Genomic DNA, 24,176 nt, shown 5'->3' with positions numbered 1-24,176 from the left:
CAGGCCAGGCCAGTGCCCACGGGGGCCTGTCCAGCCCAGCCTCCAGCCCTTCCCGCGTCATGGGTCCCGGCTGATGGCCCCTGCTGCAGGTGCCCCGCCCCCTGCTAGCGCCCTGCTCCAGGGTCTCTGCTGTCTGCTCCAAGGGGTCTTCACAGCAGCCTGGGCCACACTGGTCTTGCAGTGGGGCTGCTCCTGGGCACTCTCGAGCCACTGCCTCATGGTGACCTGGCTCCCTCATTGCAGACTCAGCCCTGAGTCCTGCTCTCTGGGGCCGGGTTGTCTCCATCTGGAGGTGGGGCTCAGGAGGGGCTCTGGTGATGCCAGGAGGTCAGTGGGTTCTTGCCACCCATCAGGAGCCTCACTGGGGCTAAAACCATGCACCCTCAGCATCCACCCAGGGCCTCCTGTTGGCCCTGCGTGGGACATGGTAACAAATGCCACGCTGGTGACAGGTCCTCTCTGGCTTATTTTGTTTTGTTGGAGATGCATGTGCCCCCTTGCAAGCTTTCCAGTGTTCTTCCTTGCCGGTGGTCTTCCTTGCCAGTCCTTGGGCCGACACTGAGCCAGCACTCATCCGAATGCAATGCTGGTACCTGGGGAATATGCTCCTGAGTCATTCACACGCGGGACAGGACGGCTGTGGGAGGCCTGGGGCAGGCAGCGTTTGGAGGCCAGTTTCCGCTCAGCGCCTCATGGTGGGGCTGTTTTCCTTGGCACAGTGCGGGGCAGGTCCAGACGGCCAGGGGAGGGTCCATCGGCCCCTCACCACTCTGCTGGCTCCCCTCTGGCCTGTTTGGCTCCAAGGAAGCACCCTGAGCTGGGACCTGGGCCAAGTGCTCTTCTGCTCCGGCAGTGACTGGGCCCAGCTGGCGCCGCCCAGCCCTACCCAGGCCCCTTCTGCCCTCTGCTTCCTCGCCTTGCTGCTCTAGCCTAGCCTGAGGGAGGGGCCCGCGCCCCCATGGGACTGGCCCTTCATGCCCCTGGGGCCCTGCTGTCCAGGAAATCAGCCCGTTCTCTCCATGTGTTTTCTAAGGCCATGCTGCCCTGGGGTCCCAGGCCAGATTCCCCCAAGAGCTAGGACCACTGACCACTGCTCTGTGTCTCCCATACCAGAAGCCCTCTGGGTGCGGGGCCTACTTCTGGTTTCCTTACTTCCTCCCCAGTTCTAAGCCATGCCCGGCACACGGCAGGTGCTTAATAAACCCTGGCTGATGGCTGGGGGTACGGAACAGGTGGGCTGGAGACAGGCAAGGAAGGACGCAGGGGGTGGCCAGTCTTGGCCCTGGGGCAGGGACCATGTGGGCTCCCTCTGGCCTGAGAACCGAATCTGAGGACTGGGATTGTGGGAGCCAAAGGCAGGGGTTTAGTGGCATAAAAGGGACACTGCTTCTTTTTCGAGGATTTTCATATTTTTAATGGTGCGAGCAGCTGGGAGGCCTGGGGCAGCACCCAGGTGTCAGCTGGGCTGCTCTGGCCTGATGACCCTGGTGGAGGCTGGTGAGGCTGAGGGGCGCCTGGTCCTGGGGATGGGGACTGGCCTGCCTATGGGAACAAGGCTGTGGGGGCCTTTGAGCAGCAGCCAGGGGCTGATGGCGCTGACTCAAGCTCAGGTTTCACGGTGACTGGCTGTGTGGCCTTAGCAGGTCTCACAGCTTCTCTGAGCCTTCGACCTCTCAGTGCAGGGGTGACACTCCCCACCAGCAGGGCAGCAGCCACCGGTTTGCCTTTTTTCTCTCTGCCCTTCCTTCAGCAGGCCCTTGAGGCTGGGGGCCAGCCTGGTGAGGCAGGGGTTCAGAAGTCTGCCCAGTGCTCCTCTCTGGGGCTGGATCTCACACCCCACATGGGAAGGGTCTGGGTGGGGCCAGGTGGCCAGCAGCTCCTGACAGACCCGGCTGAGGGTGTGGAGTCTGGTCGCTGGACATGTGACTGCGATTGGTGGTCATGTGGGCAGTGTTCGTCGGCCTGGAATCCCCTGCTCAACGTGGACTGCCGTGCAGGGCAGGCCAAGGCTCTGCATGGCTGTTGCAACGCGGGCGCAAATCTAGGTCAGAGCTTGGATGCAGAACGCGTAAGGGCTGGGCCCCAGGGACAGTGCCTGCTCCTCAAGGTCCAGTGGCTCTATACGCCCGGGCTGGCACCCATGACCCACAGCCTTGGCCCAGGTCCCTTCTGGCGATTGCCTGAACTGCCCGGGCAAGGCCTGTCCTGCGGCAGGGAGGAGGGAGGCATGTGGGCACCTGCTGTGACTGTGGATGCTGCTAGCAGGGCAGGCTGAGCTCGGTCCATGTGAGACCCAGCCCCTGGGCACCGGGAGGCCAGGATGTGTGGGCCCTGCTGAGATGATTCAGGCCAGAGCCTTGCCGAAGCTCCGGTCCCTGAGGCTGCCCCAGCTTTCACTCCCTGCTGCGTTACCTAGCCTCAGGGCCTGGGGGCCTCGGCTCCCCTCCTGCCTGCAATAGGGAACACTGTGGGGACAGTGACACCCACTGGACACCCCATCCCCATGTCTCCCGCCTCTGTGGGCCTCAAATCCAGCTGTTTCTTGCTCTGTCTTCTGTGTTTCTTCTGCGCCTCTGCCTTGGCATTAACAGTGTTCCCTTTGAACCTGTCTGCCAACTCCCCCAGGCTCGGGGGGACCAGGACAGGGCTGGGGCCTTTGTTTGGGGAATGGCACTGTGGAAGGTGGGCAGGGCAACTGGGGATGTCAGACTCATCCACACCCAGGGCCTCTGCATCTGGCCCTCCCTGGCCATCGACCCGGGACGCCCTGTCCTGTCAGCTTGTGTTTGCTTGAGTCCCACTTTCTTGGGGCTGCCTCCTCTGGAGCCCCCTCTCTGGAACTCTGCCTGCACTGGCTGTGCCACTTGGCAGCCCCTCCGCCTGACACCCCTTCCGCCTGACACCCCCTATGACACTCCTTCCACCTGACACCCCTCTGCCTGACACCCCTCTGCCTGACACCTCCTCCACCTGACACCCTTCTGCCTCACACCCCACCGCCTGACACCCCATGACACTCCCTCCGCCTGACACCCCTCCGCCTGACACCCCATGACACCCCTCCGCCTGACACCCCTCCACCTGATACCCCATGACACTCCCTCCGCCTGACACCCCATGACACCCCACCGCCTGACACCCCCATGACACTCCCTCCGCTTGACACCCCCTCTGCCTGATGTGTGGTCTTGTCCCCATGGCCTGCTGTCAGGTGGTCGTCCCAAGGCATCTTGGTCCATCTGGGGCAACTGCGGTCAGTTTGGGTGGCCTGTGGTCAGTCTGGCCAGGTCCTCACTGGTCTGTCTTCCTCCTCAGCCAGAGGCTACGGGCTCCTCTGTGACCTTAGAACCCCAGAACCAAGCTCTGGGCACCGCTGGGCACCGCTGGGGTGGTTCCACATGGGGCCCTGGGGGCTGAGGCAGTAGGGGGATCTTTGTGTTGGGGACACACCAGGGCCTTAGAGGGGCATCCCTTGCCTTACCCTGTGCTCCCACCCCCCAGCCACTGCCCAGGACAGGAGGTCGCTCAGCCCGTCCTGGTGCCGAGATGTGTGTCGGGGTGGTGGGGGTGCGTCTGGCCCTTCAAGGCCCCCACAGTGGGCTTAGTTTCCTAACCGAAGCCATAACATCCACAGGACTCTTAAACCAGGCGAGGAAGCGACACGGAGTTCGCTTTGATGTTGAATAATTAATGCAATGTCTGAGGTACCGGCTTCTGGGCTGTGTCTCTCCCAGCCGCAGAGCTGTCAGCACCGTCTCGTCATTGGAGGGGCCTGCATTTCTGTCTTTAAACATGCGCTTGGCACCTCTGAGAGGTAATTAGGACATTCTGTGCACGATGAGGAGGCTGGGGTGCTCACCTCCAGGGGGCTGCAGGGCCAGTGCGACTGTTGGGGACCAGCCCACCCTGGAGGGGGAGCTGCAGGGTCAGCTGGGCTGTGAGACCCCGAGCAAGATTCCCCTGCCTCAGTTTCCCTATCTGAAAAGTGAAGAGGTTGGATCCAGGGACCTCTGGGGGCCCATCTAACTCAGGCATTCCAAGGTGGTGGAGGAGCAGAACCAGGAACACATGGGGGACCTCGCTGTGTCCCCGGGTCGCCCTGGTGCTGGTAGGCAGGCTGCAGAGCCCTGCCTGCTGAAGTTTGCTGAACGGTGCTGCAGCTGAGAATCTGTTTACTGCAGCAGGTCATCAGGAAGCGTTTCCTTGGAGACATATGTAGGACAGAACTCGGAAGCTGAAACCGAGGCGCCCCACGAAGGCCCCACACCGCTGGCGGGAGGCGGTTCTCAGGGCTCTGCTCCTGGAGGCTGCTGGGACACAGCTGCTGCCTGGGGACTGGTGAGAGCCCGTGACCCGAGAACAGGACTCCTAGCCCCTCCTCACAGCAGTGGCCACCCAGGGGGATATCGCACTTGGACTTTGGTGCAAGAATGTCTCCCGCCAGACTCCACTGAAGGTGTCCACTGCCCTCCTCCGGGAACCCTCCTCCTCCATGGCCTGGGCCAAGGCACCAGCTGGCCAGGCCCTTGGAGAACTGCTGGTCCTCCCTGGTTTAACACGGGGAAACTGAAGCCAGAGGGACAGTAAACTCCCATGGGGTATGCAGAGTCAGGCAGAGCCAGGGTGTGGACTGGGGTCTCCTGAGCCTGCCGAAGCACTGCCCTTCCTGGCTCCTGTCTACAGTGGCATTTTCTGGAACACACTCAGGGCACCCCTCGCTCGCCAGCAGCCCCAGAGGACATGGTGCTAGGCTCCTGCACAGTGGGATCGCTTGGCAGCTGGTTGTGGGTGTGACCAGGCCACTGGCCTCCCCAGCTGCACAGGGTACGGCCCACTGTCCAGGAGAGGGCTCTGGGGCTCTGGAGCAGCTGGCCTGTGGGAAGTCCTGGGGGTGGGGTCTCTTTTCGTGGGGTTTGAGTGTGGGCAGGGGGGCTTCACGAGCTTCTTACCTCCCCACTCTGCCCTCACTCTGGTCCTCCCCTGATGTGCGTCTCCATCTTCCATCCCTGGCTTTCTCTGGGGCTGTTTCTGCTCAAACTCTGAGTCACCTGCGGGCCCAGAATTGGCGATCCTGACGCAGACTGGTGCATGGAGCGCTTGTCTGGCCCCTGGGCATGCACACGAGTACACACAGGCCCTCGGGGTGCCCAGGAGACTGGAGCAACCCTGGCCTGTCGTGGCCCCCGTCTGTGGGCTGGCCGTGTCTTCCTGAGCCTGTGCCCTGGGGCAGGGACCACCTAAATGGTTTTCTTTGGAGATGAGAGGTAAAGGGACTTTTGTTGCAGGATGGCTGAGGAGAGGGGTCACCTCCTGCTTCCCCAGGCCAATGGAGAAAGCAGGAATGGAAGGTGCACTGCAGGGAAGCCAGGGCCTGGGCTCTGTCTGGACTCTGCTGCCTCCCGCCCCTACCCCTGTGAGATGCTGGGCAGTGCCCTGCCCACTTGGGGCCTCTGTCCAACCTGCAGGGCAAGAAAGCCCCTCCAGCTGAGAGAGAGAGGATGGAGACACTGCGGAGTCTGGGGTGGGCAGCGTGGATGTCAGGGAAGCACCTGGTGCAGGTGGCCTCGGGCTCACGGCTGGCTCTCGGTCAACTCACACAGACTAAAGATGGGACCCTCAGGCTTGGCTCTGCAGGAGGCATTAGGGCCTCAGCAGGCCCTGAGGCTGGGTCTGGTGTCACTGCAGCCCAGGAGGGCAAGGGGAGCGGTTGCTTTTGTGTGCAGAGTCTGGGCCCGGGGAGCAGGTGTGCAGTATTTCCAATGCACATCGAGGAAACTGAGGCACAGGGGAAGGGAGATCAGCTCTGTCCGCCTACAGGCCTAGCTGAGAACCCAGGGCTGCAGGTCCAAGGTCTAAGCTCGCCCTGTCTCAGGGCGTGGTGTCCTCTGGCCTCTGTCCTGGCAATGCCTGTGAACCCAAGGACAGATCCAGCCAGGGCTCACAGCCAGATCCAGCCTTAGACTGTGGGGACAGGGGTAGCCTCTCAGACCCAGAAGGCAAGGACCAATCCCAGCAAGCGGGGCTGAGGAGACACAGCTCTGGGCTCACAGGGTGGGGACCCTCTGCCCTCTGCCATCCACCCTGCGGCCAAGGCAGGAGCTAGGTATGGTCCTCCCAGCTGTGCTGGTCCATGGGCAGGGGCAGGGGCTCTGGCAGGCTCCCGGCTGGCTCTGCGTCCCTGGGCACGTTTGTTCCTTCCAGTCGCCTTCTTCAAATGAGGAGAAAATTAAACTCCCGGGGGCCTGGTTCCCCTGCCACCATGGCACCTCCCTGCCCGCCACCCGCCGCCTGCCGCCCGCCACCCGCCGGGCCAAATGCTCTCAAAGACAGAATTCTGCTTAAATGCCCAGAAAAGAGATTTAGGAGATCAGAATCTTAAGCAAATTAACATGTGCAGTGGGCGGCTTTTAATCACCGCCTTTAATCGCAGGCCGTGGTGATGGAAATCATCTCCTGGCTGAGTGGTGGGCGGGGCTGGCCCTGAGGATGGATTATTCATTAGAACCTGAACCTGGGTTTCACCGACCTCTGGAGGGGGGCTCAGGGGCCTCTGTCCACTCCAGGGAGGTGTGGCTGGGTCGGGACCTGCAGTCCGCACACCTCTCTCCCTCCTTCCCACCCTCGGGCGTGTCTGTGGCTTCGCCTTCTGTCTCCTCTCCCCACCTCAGTTTCTCCCTTCTGAGACTTGGGGCTGCTGGCCCTTTCCTGAGTGGGCTGTCCCAGGGGACACGCAGAGCCCAGGTGTGGGCGATGCTGGGATGCCTGTTGCTCCTGGGTCACTGGCTGCCTCTGGCACACGCGCACTGCAGTGTCGTTGCCCGGACAGCCCCCATTGTGGCCTGGCCTCCCCTCAGCCCTGCCACTCAGCTCAGCGCCGGGACCCACTGAGACAAGGGGCCCACAGGGAGGGACCACCCCTCCCTTCTCACAGCTGTGGCCAGCCAGGTGGACTCAGACCCTGGGGCCCTGGCTGTGCCGAACGGGCCGCGAGACTGTTCATTCGCGAGGGCAGGTCCCAAGAGCCCAGGGCATAGGCTGGTCCAGCCGAGGGTCCCAGGTCACCCTGAGTGGTGGTGAAGGCAGGAGGCAGCTCCTTTAAGGGTGCCAGGCAGCTGGGCCCAAGAGCCTTCCCTGGCAGGACCTGGGTGGTGACTGCAGTTGCTGGTGGCTCCCCTCCGCCTCCACACTGGGGCCCCGCCTGGCAGTAGGTGGTCACACCTTGAGGTGGCAGCAGCTCAGAGAGCCCAGAGGTGGCCCCACATCCTCCTGCTTGGGCCTGCGTGCCTGCCTGCCCTGCCCACATCCAGGACTCAGCATCCACACAAGCTTCCCAGGCCGCGCTCTGCAATGGGGGCTCGAGGCCCCTTGGGGCAGAGGTGGCTCCTTTGAGAACACCCCTCATGGATGGATGTCTCTTTTGTCTGGAAAATGTTACGTCTCTCAGATGCTGGGAGCAGTGCGTGCATGGGGAGGCAGAATGCTGGCTTGGCAAGGGCGAGGACCCCAGGGCAGGCAGCTCAGCACTGGACAGACAGGATTGGGAGGCGAGGGGCTGAGAGAGTGCAGGAAGGCGTGTAGCAGCACGCGGGGCTGCAGCCATCACCATCGCTATCACCAGGAGCTACTGCTGGGGCTCGGCCTCCCCCAGCCCTGGACGCCCCCCAGGGCAGCCAGTGAAATGTCACCTCAGTGATCCTTGGCAGTGCTTAACCCTTCCCAGAGACCCTCCTGGGGTGAGTGGCTCTTCTTGGCTGCAGCCTGCGGGGCCTGGGGTGTAATGACCAGAGGGTCCCTGTGGTGGAGGGGCAGCCAGCCAGGGAGCATTTGGCTCTGGTCCTGGGGGTACAGCCACCCCTCAGTAGGAGAAGCCCTGCCGGGAGGGAGGGAGGGCAGGATGGACGGCGGATGGTCGCTCATGCTGCTATGGGAAGAGCCAGCAGGCAACCCGCCTCCCCTTCTGGCCTCTCAGTGGAGCCAGCTCAGTTCCCACCAGAGACACCGGCCCAGGTGCCCTCCCCTGCCACCCCAGCAGATGCTGCTGAGCCCAGGCTGGGCAGCCAAGGGTTAAGTGGGAGGGGCTCCCACGGGAGGGGCGGTCCCAGCAGCGGCCCCGTCCCGCCCTCCCCTCGCCTTCCTCGCGGGCGCAGCAGTGTGTGGGGCTGCAATCGGCATGGGCACTGCGCGCGGGGTGCCCCTGCTCAGGCTGGGGCTCAGGGGACGCCGGGGGCCAGCACAGGGCCCGGTGTCCCTCGGGCCGTGCCGGTAACTGGGATTGGCGCCCGTCGGCCATGGAAGAGCCTGGGCCCCCAGGTGGGCTCAGCCAGGACCAAGGTAAGGGAGGCAGGTGGGGTCCCAGAAGGGGGCTGTGATGGTCCCCGTGGGGAGCCCAGGACAGGAGCTGTTCACTGGTGACCCACTGACCCCTCGAGGGCAGCGCAGGGCCCCTCCCAGCAGGGTCTCCGGGAGCACGGCCCAACGACCCCTTTACCTGCACATCCCTCAGACGTGGTCCCAGAGGAGGGATGCAGCCCCCACCCCTTGGCGCCTGCACCTTGCCTCATCTGCCCCTGTTCTGACACCTGGCAGCGAGAGGGTCTGCTCCCTGCAAGGGGCCCAACACAGTCCAGCTGGGCAGTGGGGGAGGCGCCCTCAGCCATGCTAACACAGGTCCTGACCTCCAGCCTGACCCCAGCGGATGCACACTGCCCAATGGGGGGCAGGTCTGGGGGTGCCAGGGGCTGGTAGGCTCTGGCCTTTGGGGCTCTGGGGGCTCTCCTGGCCCAACCCCACCCCAGCCCCTCATCCAGGTCGGCAGAGGTGGCCCTGAGCTGCAGTCAGCACCATGGACAGAACAGCTGCCGCTTTCTCTGGGGGACCTGCAGTTGCTGTGCATCCTCAGGGTTCCCTGGAGTCACATGCTGGCCCGGTCCAGCCCGCTCCGCTCCGGGTTGGAGATTTCTTGCTGTGATCTGTCACGCTTTCCTGACCTAGGAGCCGGACATTGCCCTGTGCAGACAGAGGAGAGTGGCAGGGGTGGCCCCGGGCTGTTCACAGCAGGAGCTTCCGAAGGGCGTCCTGGGCAGGCACCTTCAGCACTGGCTGGGGCAGGGTCTCCAGCTCCCCAAACACAGTGCTAGCTCTGGGCCAGGGGCAGGGAGAGGAAAAGGTGAAGGGGGACAGTGGCCACAGCTGCAGAAGGAGTGGCTCAGGCCGGACACCGGGAGGAAATTCCTGGGCTTCCAGGGACAGTAGGTTCCAGGGACAGTAGGAGCTTGCCTCCTGGTGGTTTGGAACCTGGTTGTTCTGTCCTCTGATTGACGTGGACACGTGGGGTGGGACATGGCATCGCTGTGGGGCAGACTGGGGATGGGTTGCTGGTTTTTGCCTCTGATGAACCTTGTGACCTCACACAAAAGACTGAGCCTCTCTGAGCCTCCATGGGTGAGAGGAATAGCATGGGGTGCTTTCACAGGGTGGCTGGGAGCGTTCAGAGCAAGTGTGTCTGCAAAGTGGTTGTGCCGTGCCTGGCCCGTGCCGCTGCTCCAGGGTGCCCATCCCCTCCTCTGCCCCACCCCTGTCGGAGGTGCCCTCTCTAAATGGAGGCCAGTGTGGCAGGTGTAACCAGGGCTGCTGGGGTCTCTAAATGGAGGTCAGTGTGGCAGGTGTAACCAGGGCTGCTGGGGTCTCTAAATGGAGGTCAGTGTGGCAGGTGTAACCAGGGCTGCTGGGGCAGACACTCTGTAGGATGGGCTGTATATTCAGGTCACTCCAAGAGCACCCACTCGCTGACCGCAGCCCCCATCCCAGGCTCTCCTGAGCACATTGTCCCTGGTTCCTGCCTGTCTGGCCTGCAGAGAGCTCCCTGGAGTCACTGCCCTGTGTTGGCCACTGGGCTCAGAATGCCTGCCTGCTGTGGACAGGGGCTGGCTGCTGCCAGGTGGCCCCAAAGCCCCAGGTTCCAGGAGACCCAGCACACCTGGGGTCTGCAGCCAGCCAGGGAAGGGCCTAGTCTTAGGAGGAGGCAGTGGTGGGAGTGGCTCTGAGCTCACCCTCCATGCCTGCGTCCTCTGGGCAGAGGGAGGGGAGCCAGCAGCACGGTCCTTACAGACTCCACGTGCCACCGAGGACGGAGCAGATGGGCCGGTGTCCTGGGTCTAGCCCTCCATCTGCACAACTAATGAGCTGATGACGATGGCGTCCCAGTTCCTGGCACCTTCTCCTGGAGAAGCCATGGGCTGGCCCTGCCCGGGTAGTGCCCTTTGCTGGGGCAGTTTTGTGGGGGATGCCTGGGGCCCTCTCAGGGACCCAGGCCCAGCGGCTCCACCTTCATTGAGGGTGGGCTGGGGGAGGGGTTGGGGAAGGGGATGAGTAATCCAACGTGCCTGTTTCTTCCCGGGATTTTGCTCCCAGCACTGTGTACGTGGGCTCCCGCCGGCTGGACGGACTTCCTGTGTGGGCAAGGCGAGTGGGCGCGGGCCTCCTGCGTGGGGGCAGGGTGGAGTTGGTGGACACCATTCCCAGGACAGGACGTTTCCTCTGGTTCCTGAGAAGTCACTCACCGGGGTGGCCCCAGGCATGGAGGCCTCCATGCCAGCTGGGTGAAGACCCCAAGAGGGTGCCTTGTGGCTTACGGTCACTGGAGATACAAGTGAGCCACTCTGGTGGGGCTGTGGGGCCCCCTCCAGCTCTGCCCCAGAGAGCAGCACCTGGGCGGGGGCCACAGGGGCCTGTTTCAGCAGGCAGGTCCTAGGCACCAGGATGCAGCCCTGACTTGGGGATGGTGGCCACACTGTCCTGGGTGTAGGTTCCTTCCACCTGCTCAGACCTGGCCACCCAGGAACACACCTCTGAGGGACTTGAGTGGTTTTGGTTTCACGTTGATCAGACCCTTGGCTGCTCCGACTTTCAGGCCCCTGCTGTGGAGTTGACCAAGGGCTGGGTTTTGGGTGGCCCAGTTCTCAGGGGCAGCCCTGTGCCCTTCCTGGGTCAGCTGGTGTGTGGGTGGGGAGCCAACCCAGGGAGCACCTCACTGGCTCCCAAAAGGCAGGAGTGGGAGACAGGGCAGCCAGCCCAGCCCCAGGGCCAGCTTGAGCAAGGAGGTCCAGACAGGGACGGAATGACTGTACAAGACGCCAAAAACTTCAGGCAGGGAAGCTCGGAGGGCCAGCTTCATCTCCAGGACACCTTCTCTGTCCAAGGCTCTCTGGCAGAGCATTCATGAGGCTGCTCGAGGAAGCTGCTCTCCAGCCTGGCAGTGACCTGGGGTGCTCTGGCCGGGAAGAGCAGCCCCGTGCCGGGACGGACGTGGTGGGCTCAGCCTCCTTCTGTTTCCTCGCCTCCTCCGTGGCTCTGTGCCTGCTTGGCCTGGCAGCGGCCCAGCTGCCACCCTCCCTCCCGTGCCTGGCTCTGGGCTGGGGGCAGGGCTGGCTCCGCCCCGAGGACCCTCCCCTTGGAGCTGCAGCCCCCTCCCCTCACTCAGCAGGCGCTCCCTCTCTCCCAGCTGGCAGGCCAGGCTCCATCTGGTGACTTTTCAGGAAAGCCCCCCCACACTGTGGCTGCCATGACCCTGGCTCCCTCTGCAGCTCCTCTGGGGTGTCCTGGACAGTGGCTGGGGGCAAGGCTGTACACCTGCCTTCAGAGAGCCCCAGGCCAGGTGGGTGCGATGCCCCGGCTGGCCATGCCCTGCTCAGTGAGGACAGAGAGGCAGCCAGGGCCTCAGACAAGCCAGTGGCTGGTGGCAGGGACAGGAGCCTCCAGGGACACACAGCGGGTGGCACTTGTGGTGGGGGGAACTGTGAAGTGGGCTAATAGGGTCCCCTTCCTGACGGGGCTGTCAAGTACGATTAATACCGCTGCTGTGAGCTGGGCTGCCACCAATTGGGGACGGCGAGGGGGCAGGAAGGGGAGCCCACTCTGGGAGGGACCCTCACTGAGATGGGGACCTGAACCTGGCTGTCCTGAAGCGGCTAGAGAAAGGCCAGATGCTGGGGCCTCCTTGGCCATAGCGGGCTGGCTGGAGAGTGTGGAGGCCTGGGCCTGCACTGGGCAGGTGCCCACCTGCGTAAGAATGGGCTGCTGTGGGGGAAGGTACAGGGCATGGGTCCCCTGGCCTCAGAGGCCATCCTGCCCACTTGCCACTACCGGCTGCTTGGAGGGTCCAATGGCCTCAAGTTCCTGATGAGGGGCACCTTTCTGTGCAACTGGGACCGCTTTGGACACCTGTGACCATCATAAGTCCTCCTGTCCATCCCTCCACACTGGGTGGCCGGATGACAGAAGAAAGGTGTCTACTGGCCCTCCCTCTGGGCCCCGTGGGAGCTGGATCTTTCTAGCAGCAGCTGGGCCACCAGGGGAGCATGAGCTTGGCTGCCGTCCTCCCCCTGCTCTGCAGCGGTGGAAGGTGGTGGGCAGGTCAGGTGGCGCAGCCAATGGAGTACGGCTGATCATCGAGAATCTGTCCCCACCCTCTGGGGCGCTGGCAGTTCCAGCTCCCCCAGGACTCTGTGCATACTGACCAGGAGACACCCAAGGGGGCAGAACAAAGTCAGGCCCCAGGGCCCCTTCCGGCCTGCTCCCCTGCCCAGCTGGGTACTGCCATGGGGTCAGGCCCTCCCCTCCACAATGCCCCCACCTCCTGCTGAGAGCTGGCGTGGCCGCCACGCAGAGGGCGCTGCCAGAGGAGAGGGCAGAGCGTCTGTCCCTGCAGTGCCCTCCAGGCGTGTCTGGAGCGGCCCCAGCCCCACGGGCCCCAGGCACTTGCCCTTGGTTCCCCTTAGGCCCAGCCTGGTTCTGGGATCCCTGGGCTCCTAGCATGACCACCCTGGGGTCCTGCTGCGGGGAGGGCTGGAGGCACCAACTCACACTCCTGATAAAATAAAAATAGTTGGGGACGAGGCTCCCAGACGTGCGGGGGGACAAGTTGCTTCTCTCAGACGTTTAAATAATCTCCGCCATATGTGTGTGGGCCCGGCCCTCCCTCCTGTGCGGCGCCAGTCCAGGGGCCCGGCTGATCTCCAGTGGGTACTGTGGCTGGGGCAAGGCGGCCACTTCCTCCTCCCTCCCATCCACCCAAGCACAGGCTCAGCCCCTCCTGCATGCTGGGCCAGCCCTTGGGGGCTGCACAGGAGGGGGACGCCAGGGCTGTGAGGGGCAGGCGGGGGCTGCAGAAGGGGCAGGGGGAGGAAGGGCTGCAGGAGCGTCCGGCCCTTATGCCTCACTGCTGCTGAGGTCCACGCTCTCCCAGCCCTGGGATGCGGCTGCCTCGGGGACTCCTGGTGGCCCTGGAGGGTGGGTAGCCTGGCCTGGGTCCCATTGGGACAGCAGGTGACAGTCAGGCCAATGCCGGCCGGGCCCAGGCACAGCCCTGTGGGGGCTTCAGAGGGAGACACGGGTGGGCCTGGGGAGGACCTTTGCAAGGTCCTGCTGAAAGGCAGCAAGCGTCGGGAGAGGAGGGGCTTAGAGGCAGCCAGGGCCACCTCTGGACAGGCCTGGAAGAGGTGGGGCCCCTGCCCGCCCCACACGTGCTTGCGAAGGGAAGAGGTTGGTGGAGGGGCATGTGCAGTCCCCGTACCCCCGTCGTGGGAGGGGCTGCGGCACCCAAAGGTGCCCCAGGTGTGTGTACGCGCCGGGAGGCCTGTGGGTGTGATTTGTGGGTTTTGTTGGAAGGTTCCATTGATTTTCCAGCCTTCCCCGGGGAGAGGTGGAGACGCTGAGCCCCCGCTGGCCCCCTGTCGATGACAGCCGCGAGGCCCGTGCTGCCTGCTGTGTTAGGACAAGATCGATCTCCGCCATAAAAACAAAATTAAGCCAACACCGCTCTGGCTTCTGACAGCACATGCTCGTCCTCTAATCAGCTGCCACCCGCCCGGTTCCAGCCTTGGGAAGAAAGGAAGGGGCTGCAGGAGCAAACTTCTCAAAGTGGGGAAACTGAGGCACTGAGACAGGGAGGACAACCCAAGGTCAGGGGCAGGTCCAGGACCCCCACTTCCCAGCAGCCGCCAGAGCCAGGCAGTCAGGGCAAGCCAGTGCAGCCCAGGTCCAGGACCCCCGCTTCCCAGCAGCCGCCAGAGCCAGGCAGTCAGGGCGAGCCGGTGCAGCCCAGGTTCGGGGGCCGAGCCCAGGGGATAACGGGCGCCTTCCTCTGGGTGTCACCGTGGGGCCCGCACAGCCCTCCCGTGCACTCTCCCCACCTGGGGTGCGGCCACATCTGCCCGTCCATCCGCCTGTCTGGGTGCATCTGTGTGGGAGGCTTCTCCAGGCCCTGGAGAGCTGGACCCAGGACACCAGTGTGGACGCTGGCTCCCGTTACCTCCTCAGAGCAGGCCTGGTGGCCTTAGCCTCCTCTGTCTTGCCCGTCCCTCCCTGTCCACCTGTGTCCAGCCAGTGCCTGCTGTGTGCCGGGTCATGGCCTCACAGGGGCAGAGCAGGGAGAAGGACTTTGAGGTCCCTGCCCCAGGGATGTCTCGGGGTCAGGCAGTGCTCTGAGGACTGGGGAGCCCCACTGTGGTGTGCAGGGACCTGGGGGAGCAGTGGGTGAGCCAGGGCCCGCCTCTACCCAACGGAGCCTGTATCTGCCGCTGACCAGGACTGCCGGCCCCTCCCAGTCTGGTCCCCGGCACAGGCCCACAGCCAGGTGCATTGCTTCAATCCCACCTGAGCTCCCACATCAGGTGTCCTGGCTCAGGCTGACGAGAGGGGCTGAGGCGGCCTGGGGTGGGTGTGGACCATGGCTGAGGGCTGGGCCCCTGTGTGGAACTGCAGAGCCGAGCATAGCTTCCTCGACTTCCCCGTGGGCTTTCGGGATGGCCGGACCCTGGCTCAGGGCAGGCAGGGTGAGCATGGGGGCCGGCCAGTGCAGGCTGTGGGGCTGGGCTCGCCTGCCGGCATGGGGGTGGGGCAGCCCCTCCGTGACCTTGTGTGGGGGCTGGGCTGGGCCCTGGGCTGGTTCATAGGCAGCACGTGGGGAGGGGTTCTCAAGTCCCTGGGCCTGGGCCCCTGCCACATCTCTTGGCCTGGGGCACCCCTGGCTTCACTCTGCAGCTGCCGTTTTGTGTCTGCCTGAGTTTTGGAGGGGAGTGGTCGGTCCCTTTGGTCCTCAGGGCAGGCAGGGCAGCCCCTGGCAGAGGCCTGCGTCAGGAAGGATTAGCCGGGCCTCCACCTGCCTGGTCAGTGGAGGAGCCCGGCTTGGCTGCTGAGGAAGTCAGGGGTCCTGGGGTGCAGGAGCCTAGGCCCCACATTGAGGGGCTGGGGCCAGGCACTCTATGTGTGGTCCCTCTCAGAACCCCTGCCCAGGCAGATGGGGGCCTCCGAGCCCTAACCCCAGCTGATGGGGGATCAGCTAGTGGCTGACAGCTCAAGGGAGGGAGGGAGGGAGGGTGGGGGCAGAGGCCCAGCCTTGGGGAGCTTACAGGAGGGACGGGTGAGAGGTGGGAGCACCCCCAGCTGGGGCCAGGCCCAGGATGAGGGAAGAGCAGGTGTGTCACAGGCCAGGAGGCCTCTGAGGTGCAGGAAGGAGAACTGGACCCCTGTGTCAGAGTGGAAGCCCGCAGCAGCCCAGTGTGGGGTGGGCAGGGCCCCTGGGCCAGGGCTGTGGCCGTTTGGTCTGTCTCCAGGCCCTCGGGCCACCTCCTGGCCCCTGTGTTGCCCCTTACACGGTGGTCACGCCCCGAGGCCCTGTCTTCCTGAGGACGCCCGGGACTCCAGCCCCTCTCCTCTCTCCACGGCTCATGACTCCCTAATCTAATTCCACGGCAGAGCCTAGAAACGCCTGCTGACCTGCTTCCGCCAAGAGCAGCAGAGCCTGTGACGGGGCCCCGGTGGGGCCTGGGTTGACTCTGCGCTGATTGCATCTGATCTGGCTGGGTGTGGCCCCGGTCGTCAGTGGTCAGCCAGAGATGCATGGCCATCTCCTCAGGGACTGCCACCTCCCACGCCCGACCTTGGCCCCGGAGCTCTGCCAAGATGCCCAGCCCTGGCACCTCCCTGTCCTGGGTTCTGCAGGCCAAACTCCTCCCCTCGTGTCAGGGGAGGAGGGCAGCTGCCCGGGACCTTGCAGTCCCTGTTGCTGGAGCCAATAGAGCCCAGGCAGTGGGTGGGAAGAAGGGCGGGGTTCCCCCCAGCATAGTCACAAAGCACGGGCATGGCCAGGACACAGGTGGCTGGTGTTCAGGCAGGGTCCACCACCTCCCATTCCCACAGCTGCCCCTGGTGTCCCGGCCTGGACTCAGGGATGGGACAGCCTGTGCTGTCCTGCAGTGCTGGGCCAGTAAACAGGGTGGGCTGTGTGGTCCTAGTGGCAGTGGGACCCGAGTCCTCACCTCAGTGGGAGCTGAGACGGTGGGGTGGGTCCTCCTTGGGTGCGGCCCTTCTCCAGGTCAGGCGACTTGTCATCCCTGTAGGGCGGAACGTGGGGACAAACGTGCCCTGGGCATGGGGCCACCTCCTCCGCCACGGCTCGGTGACCGTGGAGAAAGGTCAGGCTGGGGCTGCAGCTGCATGAGGGAGACATGGAGACCCCAACCCAGGCTCAGGGACCCACATCCTGGGCCTGGGCTGGGAGTTGTTGCTGAAAGGGCCCCGGCTTGGCTCCCCTCTCCAGCCACCGCGCTGGGCGCTGTGGGGATGAGGTGAGCTTCTGCCCCTGCTCCGGGCCACCTGCCTCTGGACTTTGGGGATCCACTCAGAGGTCCCCATAAGTAGGGATGCGGGGTGAGGGACCCTACTTATGGGGACCTCTCCAGGCCCAGCCTCGGCATCCATGGTGGGCACACAGCGGGGAGGCCCACCCCACACAGGGTCCTCTGAGGGCGGTGCCCTGCAGGCCTTCCAGTTGCACCCTCTGGGTCCCAGGACGGCCCCCGCTGGTCCTGCTCTTGTCCCGCAGCTCAGATGTGGGTCTGGGCCTTGGGAAACACTGTTGCCTCCCCAGTGCCCTCCTGTCCCCAGCTGGGAGTCCCCTCGGCCTAAATCCTCTGCCAGCTGGGCTGGAGCTGGGATTAGCATAGGGATTTGGCCCGGGGCTGGGCGGGGCTGAGGTCCTTCGCTCCCCCAGCCTTGAGAGGCGGCTGCGTCAGGGACTCCTTGGTGGCCCTGGAGGGTGGGTAGGCTGGCCTGGGGGCCATCAGGCCAGTAGGTGACGGTCAGGCCAATGCCAGCCGGGCCCAGGCACAGCCCTGTGCGGGCTTCAGAGGGCCCTGAGGAGGAGGAGGAGGAAGAGGCGGAGGAGAGAAGGCCCCACAGAGGTCCTGCCGCCAGCACTGCCACTGCCTGACCTCTGCTGCCTGAGGGCCGGGGGAGGCCTCTGTGAACTGCCCGGCCGTCGTCAGGACATGTCTGGCCCCTGGCCCTCCCCCGAGAGCCGGACCAAGGGAACGGTGGCCTGGCTGGCGGAGGTACTCCTCTGGGTTGGAGGGAGTGTGGTGCTGTCTCCACAGTGGCAGCTCGGCCCCCTGGGTAAGAAGGGGCAGGGGAGTGACCCGGAATGAGTGCTGGCCCTGTCCAGGTGCCTGGTGGGTGGGGGCTGCTCCTGGAGGTGGGGGAAGTCTGGGCCTCCATCCCATCCCTGCACTCGCCTCTCCCGTCCCACTGGGTGCTCTAGGGCTCATGTGGGTCCAGCAGCGTCGGCCGGCCCTGCCCTTCGGCCGCTCAGAGGCACGCTCAGCACACCTTGGTCTCCCAGGCACCTGCAGAGCCTGGGGGCTGAACCCAAGGGGGCAGGGGGAGATCTCAGGTGGCTCCAATGCTCTCATTAATGGGGTCCCTTGCACTCTGGGGGTCACTGGTGCTTGCAGCCCAGGCGGCTGGTGCTGGACATAGGGGCCCTTGCTATTAGGAGACTCTGCAGAGGAGACTGGCTGGGCATGGCTGGGAGGGGGGAGTGTGTGTCTTGTGGTGGCCTGTGGAGGGCCCTGGTCCACGCTGGCCTGCCAGCTCTCTGCTCCAGCGGCAGACGGGGTCCCATCCAGGCTGCCCTGTTGCAGGCCTCTGCCCACCCCCTGCCCCCGTGTCCTGCCTCATCTGTCTCCTGAATCCCTGCAGCCACACCTGTGTCTTCACCTGCCATGTGCCCCGGAGAGCCCAGCCCCGTATGCCATGCCTTCCATCCCTTCAGTGCCCCTCTGCTTGTGATCATGTATAGCTTCCCCAGGAAGGCCTGGCCAGTACTGCCCTTGGTCCTCCACAACGCCCCGCCAGTGTCCCTCAGTGTGCAGACCTGGGGTGGGGATTAACGTCTCTGTGCTTTAGCAGATGGTACCTCTGGGACCCGGGATTTCTGTGTGCAGGTGCACAGGAACCGAGGGGGTGGGCCAGTCTGTTCCTGGGCTGGGATAGCTGACTCTGGCCTGGACTCCCTGGAGCCCGCAGCCCCCTCCCCTGGGACAAGATACAGCAGGAGGCTGAATGGGCAGAGGAGGGGAGAGAACGAACGAGGCAGGCGGCCTGAGGGAGGGGAGGGGTTGTGAAGCTCGGATCCAGCACCACAGCCTCTCAAGTCCATACTACTGTGCGGGGCCTGGGACATGCACATTTGTGGCACCATTCGTGGCCCTTGTTGCACATGAGGGGTGAGGGCTTTCCTGGAGATGCCCCAGACAGGGGCATAGACACTCAGGAATGCGACTTTGCTCCCAGGAGTGGCCTGTGACTGGGGGCAGGGGCGGGGGCGGGGCATGGGGTTGCTGCCTGTTAGGCGCACCCTGTGCCTGGCAAGGGGCCTCCACCGCACTGTGGCCCCAGACAGCAGGCCCAGCCACCTCGTCTGTCTTGCCTCACGCCCGGCCTTCCCACTGTTGAGTTCAGTGCTGGCTCCGTCTGAGTGGTGGCTCTGGGGGCCCCAGGCCCAGCACCGGTTCCCAGGGCTGCTGGGACTGGTCCAGGAGGTGTTGGGAGCGGCAGGTGGCTGAGCAGGGTGGGGAGCAGCGTCCTCAGTCCCCAGGACCATCTGGGGAGGAGTGGCAGCGCCCAGCTGGGCTGTGTGACCCAGGCAAGCCAGCACCTGGGGTGGAGGTGGCCCTGGGCTCTGGCCTTTGCCTTGTTGCTGGCAGGGCGGTGTGGGTGGGGCCGGGCGAGGTGAGGTGTGGCTGTGCCTCCGCTGATGGCCGTGTCTCTCCTGTGAGGAGTGGCTGTGCCTCTGCTGATGGCCGTGTCTCTCCCGTGAGGAGTGGTCGTGTCTCTGCTGACGGCCGTGTCTCTCTCATGTCCAGTGGAGCGGTGCATGGGTGCCATGCAGGAGGGGATGCAGATGGTGAAGCTGCGTGGCAGCTCCAAGGGCCTGGTCCGCTTCTACTACCTGGACGAGCACCGCTCCTGCATCCGCTGGAGGCCCTCACGCAAGAACGAGAAGGCCAAGAGTGAGTGGGAGCCCTGGGCGGGGGGCAAGTCAGAGTCCCCGGGGCAACACAAGGGTAGGGACCTTCCCAGGGCAGCCACTGATGGCTGAGGAGCAGCGAGACCCTAGGCCTGGACACCTCTGGGCTCAGTGACCTTGGGGATCCGCAGTGACCTTGGGGATCCGCAGTGACCTCTGGGCTGTGGGGTGGGAGGGATCCAGGTCCCCTGCCCGCCTGGCAGAGCTCCCTGGGACTCAGTGAGGAGCACGTAGCGCTGCCGCCCAGCCCCTGCTGCCGAGTGCGCGGCTGCTGAAGGAAGCGGGGCCACAGCATCTGTCGCGTCTAGCGCTGGGGAGCGTTTACAGCTCCCCATAACAAACGCAAGCCCCCACAGGGGTGCTGCTGATGGTGGCCCAGGCCAGGAGGCAGCCACTGGGCAGGGCCGCTGGAGGGAGCAGGGGCCACCCGAGATGGAGGCTCTGTGCAGGGGGTACGCGGGCAGGGTTGAGGCACACAGGGAACGGGGTGGGGTCCCATGGTTTGGGGAGAGACATGGCAGTCCTCAAAGGCTGGGATAAGGGTGCGGCCAGGGTCTCCGCGGGCTTTGCTGATGGGCAGGACCCAGGCATGCCTGGCAAGGCCTCAGCCCAGCAATTGCCAAGCATGTAGCCACTTCGGGCCCCTGGAGAGAGCTGCGCTGTGGAGCCCCCGGGGGTCCTGAGGTCATGACAGCCTTGATGCACCTGAGCACAGAGCTGGGGGTCCCTGGAGCCACTGTCCTCCCCTGTGGCACTGGAGCCCTGGAGGTGGCCCGGGGCTTTCTTGGAATGTGGAGACGTGCTGGTTAAACTTGGAGCCCTGGGCCAGCCGGGCACCGGGGACTGCAGGTGGGGGGAGGTGGATGCTTTCCTTCGTGGGGGCTGTGTCTTTTCCACAGGAAAGGGAAAGGGGGAGGGACACGGGTCAGCAGTGGGGGGCTGTGCAGTCTCGCAGATCTTCACCCTTTGTTCTTGAACCCTGCACCCTGGGCCCTGCCGAGGGTCCCGCATAGGTGGGCAAGGAGCTCCCAGCTGCTTGGTCACTGCTGTGTTGGGGCTGCCAGCAGGGGGACGCTGGGCCCGGGCTGGCCTGACCTGTGCTCCCTCCCCACCCTGCAGTCTCCATCGACTCCATCCAGGAGGTGAGTGAGGGGCGGCAGTCGGAGGTCTTCCAGCGCTACCCCGACGGCAGCTTTGACCCCAACTGCTGCTTCAGTATCTACCACGGCAGCCACCGCGAGTCGCTGGACCTGGTCTCCACCAGCAGCGAGGTGGCACGAACCTGGGTCACTGGCCTGCGCTACCTCATGGCCGGCATCAGCGACGAGGACAGCCTGGCTCGCCGCCAACGCACCAGGGACCAATATCCTTGGGCGCTGAGCAGGCAGGGCAGACCCAGGGACTGGCCCCTTGGCTGCCCACCCTGGGAGGGCCCCTACCCTTTGCCGGGTCACATGTTGGGGAAGCGGCCGGTAGGCTGGGGTCCCCTATTCCTTCCTCCCTAGGCCAGAGGGTGGGGGCGGTGAAGCTGGACCCGTGGATCCCTGTTGGCCCCTAACTCGGCACCAAAGTGGCTGAAGCAGACATTTGATGAGGCCGACAAGAACGGGGACGGCAGCCTGAGCATCGGCGAGGTCCTGCAGTTGCTGCACAAGCTCAACGTGAACCTGCCCCGGCAGAGGGTGAAGCAGATGTTCAGGGTAAGGCGAGCTTCGAGGGGAACACCCAGCCCAGTTTCTTGTTACTTTCCCCATGCGGCCCTCGCCCAGCCACCCTGATGTTAGGAGTTATGAAAATGCAGCCTTCAGCTGAGCTGCGGCCTTTATTGTCTGTAATTAGTTTCTGTTTCCGGAAAGCCTGCTGGGCCGGGGGAGAGAAACTGCCCGTCAGCAGGTTCTGGTTCCGGGCGGCGCTGGCTGAGCCAGCAAATCAGGCCCTAGGGCCTTGCTGCTTTGCTGCAGCTTGGAAAGTGGGTTCTGTGGGTGCAAGCGCCAGGCCCCAGGGTCTCTGACACGCACACAGGTGCACACACATACATGCATGTGCATACATATGTGCACACACATGGGCACATACACATATGCACACAGGCACGCACATGCACACGTGCACAGACACACACATGCTCACAGTCTGACAGCTCCGCCGTGTCCAGCCTGTCAGCTCCTGCCTGCTCCTGCCTGTTCTCGCTGTAGATGGCTGGTCATGCCTGGCTGGAGCAAGGGAGGCTGGACTGTTCACAGCACTGAATTTGTGCGTGAGTTAGGGGCTGGGTGCTCGCAGACACTCTAGGGACTGTCTGGGGCTCGTGAAGGCCCCGGTGGGGAGACAGTCTGCCTGGGCTGTGGTGGCTGGCAGGTGACTGAGTCTGCACGTCTGCACCCCCTCTCCCTGCCTGCCTAGGGCCATCCCCAGCCACATTCTGGGCTCAGGGGCAGCTCTGGGGCCAGCAGGCCCCTCCACAGGGTTGAGACTGTGCTAGGGCCCGGGCAGCAGGCTGGCTTAGGGTGCGGGCTCCAGAGTGGCCTCTGAGTGGGAGGAGACAGATGCCCCTCACTGAATCCAGCAAGAGTGTGCACGGCTTCTGGGGCCTGAAGGTCCAACCAGACCTCCCTAAGGGAACCCCAGGCAGGCAGAGGCAGGACCAGGCTGCAGGGCTGGCTCTGGAGAGGAATGGCAGGGCAATTGTTGCTGTCACGTCACAGGCCTGGCACTCCAGCCCTATGCGGTGGAGGCCCAGTGGCCCTGGCCTTTGGTGGTCAAGCCAGGTGGAGATGGCCCCAGTTTCAGAGTGCTGGGCCTCCCCGCCCATCTGTGCTGCATCCTCTGTGGGGCCTGCAGAGCCGAGAGAAGGAGCCTGCAGCCAGGCTGGAGGGGCTCTGAGAAGTGGCATCAGCTTCACTGTAGAGAAATCTGGAAACAGCTCCCATTGCCTGGCACGACCGAATCAGAGAGACGTGCATGGTGGATAAACACATGGCTTGAGGCCAATTTCATCAAGCCTAAGATAAGGCTGGAAGTGGGCTGGACCCAGTGGGGCCTAATTGCCAAAGAGTGTGCTGGGTGGGCACCGAGGCAGGCTCGGCCGAGGTACATGTTCAACAGCGGTGGCTTCCCTTTGTGGAAAGAAGATACCGCGTGATTGTCAGGGGTGTTCTAGGGTTGGGCTCAGGCCCCCTGAGGGCCTCACTGTCCGAGCATTTTTGTTCCTGCTCAGTGGTGAGTGGCTCACCCTGGCACACAGCCACTCTGTGGAAGGGCTGCATCTCTGTCCAGCTTAGCCACAGGCCCTGGGAGGGCCACCAGCCCAGACTCTGTCCCACGGGGGTCCTTTGAGCTGCAGCCTGTGCCCCTCACGGCTGTCCTGGGTACAGTGAGTGGGCACCCCCAGACTTGGGGCTACCCTCACACCTCGTACCAGGCAACCCGGGGCTTCATCTGGTGTCGCTGGGTCCCAGTGCATGTGGCTTTAGCTGGGCCCTGCATGCCATGCTGGCCTCATCCCAGCCTTCGTGTGGGCACACAGCCTGTCCCTGGGGTCCTGACCTTCATGCTAAGCCATGGGTGTAGGGCGTGCAGCAGCCAGGGCTCTGCCCTGGGGACAGGGACAAAGGGGGTGATGGGGCCACCCGACTAGTGACTCCCCTGGCACCACCACCCCTGGCCACCCCAGATCGTGGCCCCAGGAGGAGGCAAGGCTGTTCCCCAGTGGCAGGCTGGTGGCTGCTGCTGTCCATGGTGCTGAGCCGGCCCTGGTCCCTGTTCAGCTGAGGCACATCTGCAGGCCGAGGCGGGGCCCTGGGCACTCTCCTGTGGACCAGGACATTGAGCTGTCCTGAGAAGCGTGGCCAGGGTGCAGGTAGCCCTTTGTGGCCTGCTCCCTCGACCCCACTCCAGGCTCCTCGCAGGCCCCCTTGGAGCCCCTGGGTGGGATGCTGAGAGCACGCCGTCCTGAGCCTGTGTGGGCTCTGGGAAGAGGACCCGGTGGGGCTTGTCTGAAAGCCTGAATCACGAAGCCTCTAGGCTACCACTGTGGCGGATGTGGCACCTCCTCGACTTTTGGAGGCATTTCCTGATCTCGGGGTACCCAGTCTGGGGCTTCCGTGGAGGGCCGAGGACTCAGCCAGTGTAGGTGGACACCTGCCGGCTGGGTGTTGGTGTGGCCAGGCCTGGGGTGAGCAGGCACAGGGCAGAACCCTGCCTTCAAGGTACATCTGATCAGTCCATCCCATCACTGGCCACATCCTCAGTGGGGGGCGGGGGCCGAAGCAACAGCAGGCGGCTCACTGGGAGTCTAGGCCCCCTCAAGATGTTGAGCAGCTGGGCATGTGTGAAACGAGCTGTCGGGGCTGCCCCTGCCTGAAATGTTGAGCTCTGGAACTCGTTGAAGAGCAGGGCGAGGCACTGCGTCCCTTCGGGCCTGGTGTTCCTCGTGAGTGTTGACTGAGCTGGGGTGTCACACTGGGGCCGTGTCATCTCCAAGCAGGTCATGCTCTCACTCTGCCCTGCCCAGCCCTGGGCTCCCATACCTTGTGAGGCAAAGGCCTCAATCCTTAGGGCTCAAGGATTTCAAGCATCCCCTTCCATGGGGACTTTATTGCCGCCATGGGATTCCCACGGCCCCTGTATCACCTTGGGCTTCTGCTGGGCTGCCTGGCCACCAGCCCAGGGGATGTTGTTGACCCCCATGTAGGGGGTGTTGGCTCCCGTGTGGGAGGTGTTGATGCCTGTGTATGTGGGGGATGTTGGCTCCCGTGTGTGTGGGGATGTTGGCTCCTGTGTGGGGGGCGTTGATTCCCGTGTGTGTGGG

At 64.3% G+C, this 24,176-nt stretch overlaps 1 protein-coding gene across 1 annotated transcript in view; it reads left to right on the top strand.

Annotated features, from left to right (window-relative positions):
• The window catches only part of PLCH2 (phospholipase C eta 2), a 76,962-nt gene that overhangs the window by 29,456 nt on the left and 23,330 nt on the right, over nt 1–24,176 (top strand). Inside the window, exons 3-5 of the mRNA XM_017882458.1 lie at nt 19,203–19,349; nt 20,486–20,729; nt 20,937–21,066. Of these exons, the coding sequence (XP_017737947.1) occupies nt 19,203–19,349; nt 20,486–20,729; nt 20,937–21,066 (521 nt within the window). The remainder of the gene's footprint in view (nt 1–19,202; nt 19,350–20,485; nt 20,730–20,936; nt 21,067–24,176) is intronic.

The sequence above is a fragment of the Rhinopithecus bieti genome, unplaced genomic scaffold, assembly GCF_001698545.2.
Source record: "Rhinopithecus bieti isolate Rb0 unplaced genomic scaffold, ASM169854v2 scaffold_13351, whole genome shotgun sequence".
NCBI classification, from domain to species: domain Eukaryota; kingdom Metazoa; phylum Chordata; class Mammalia; order Primates; family Cercopithecidae; genus Rhinopithecus; species Rhinopithecus bieti.
This window is presented reverse-complemented; position numbering and strand designations above follow the sequence as displayed.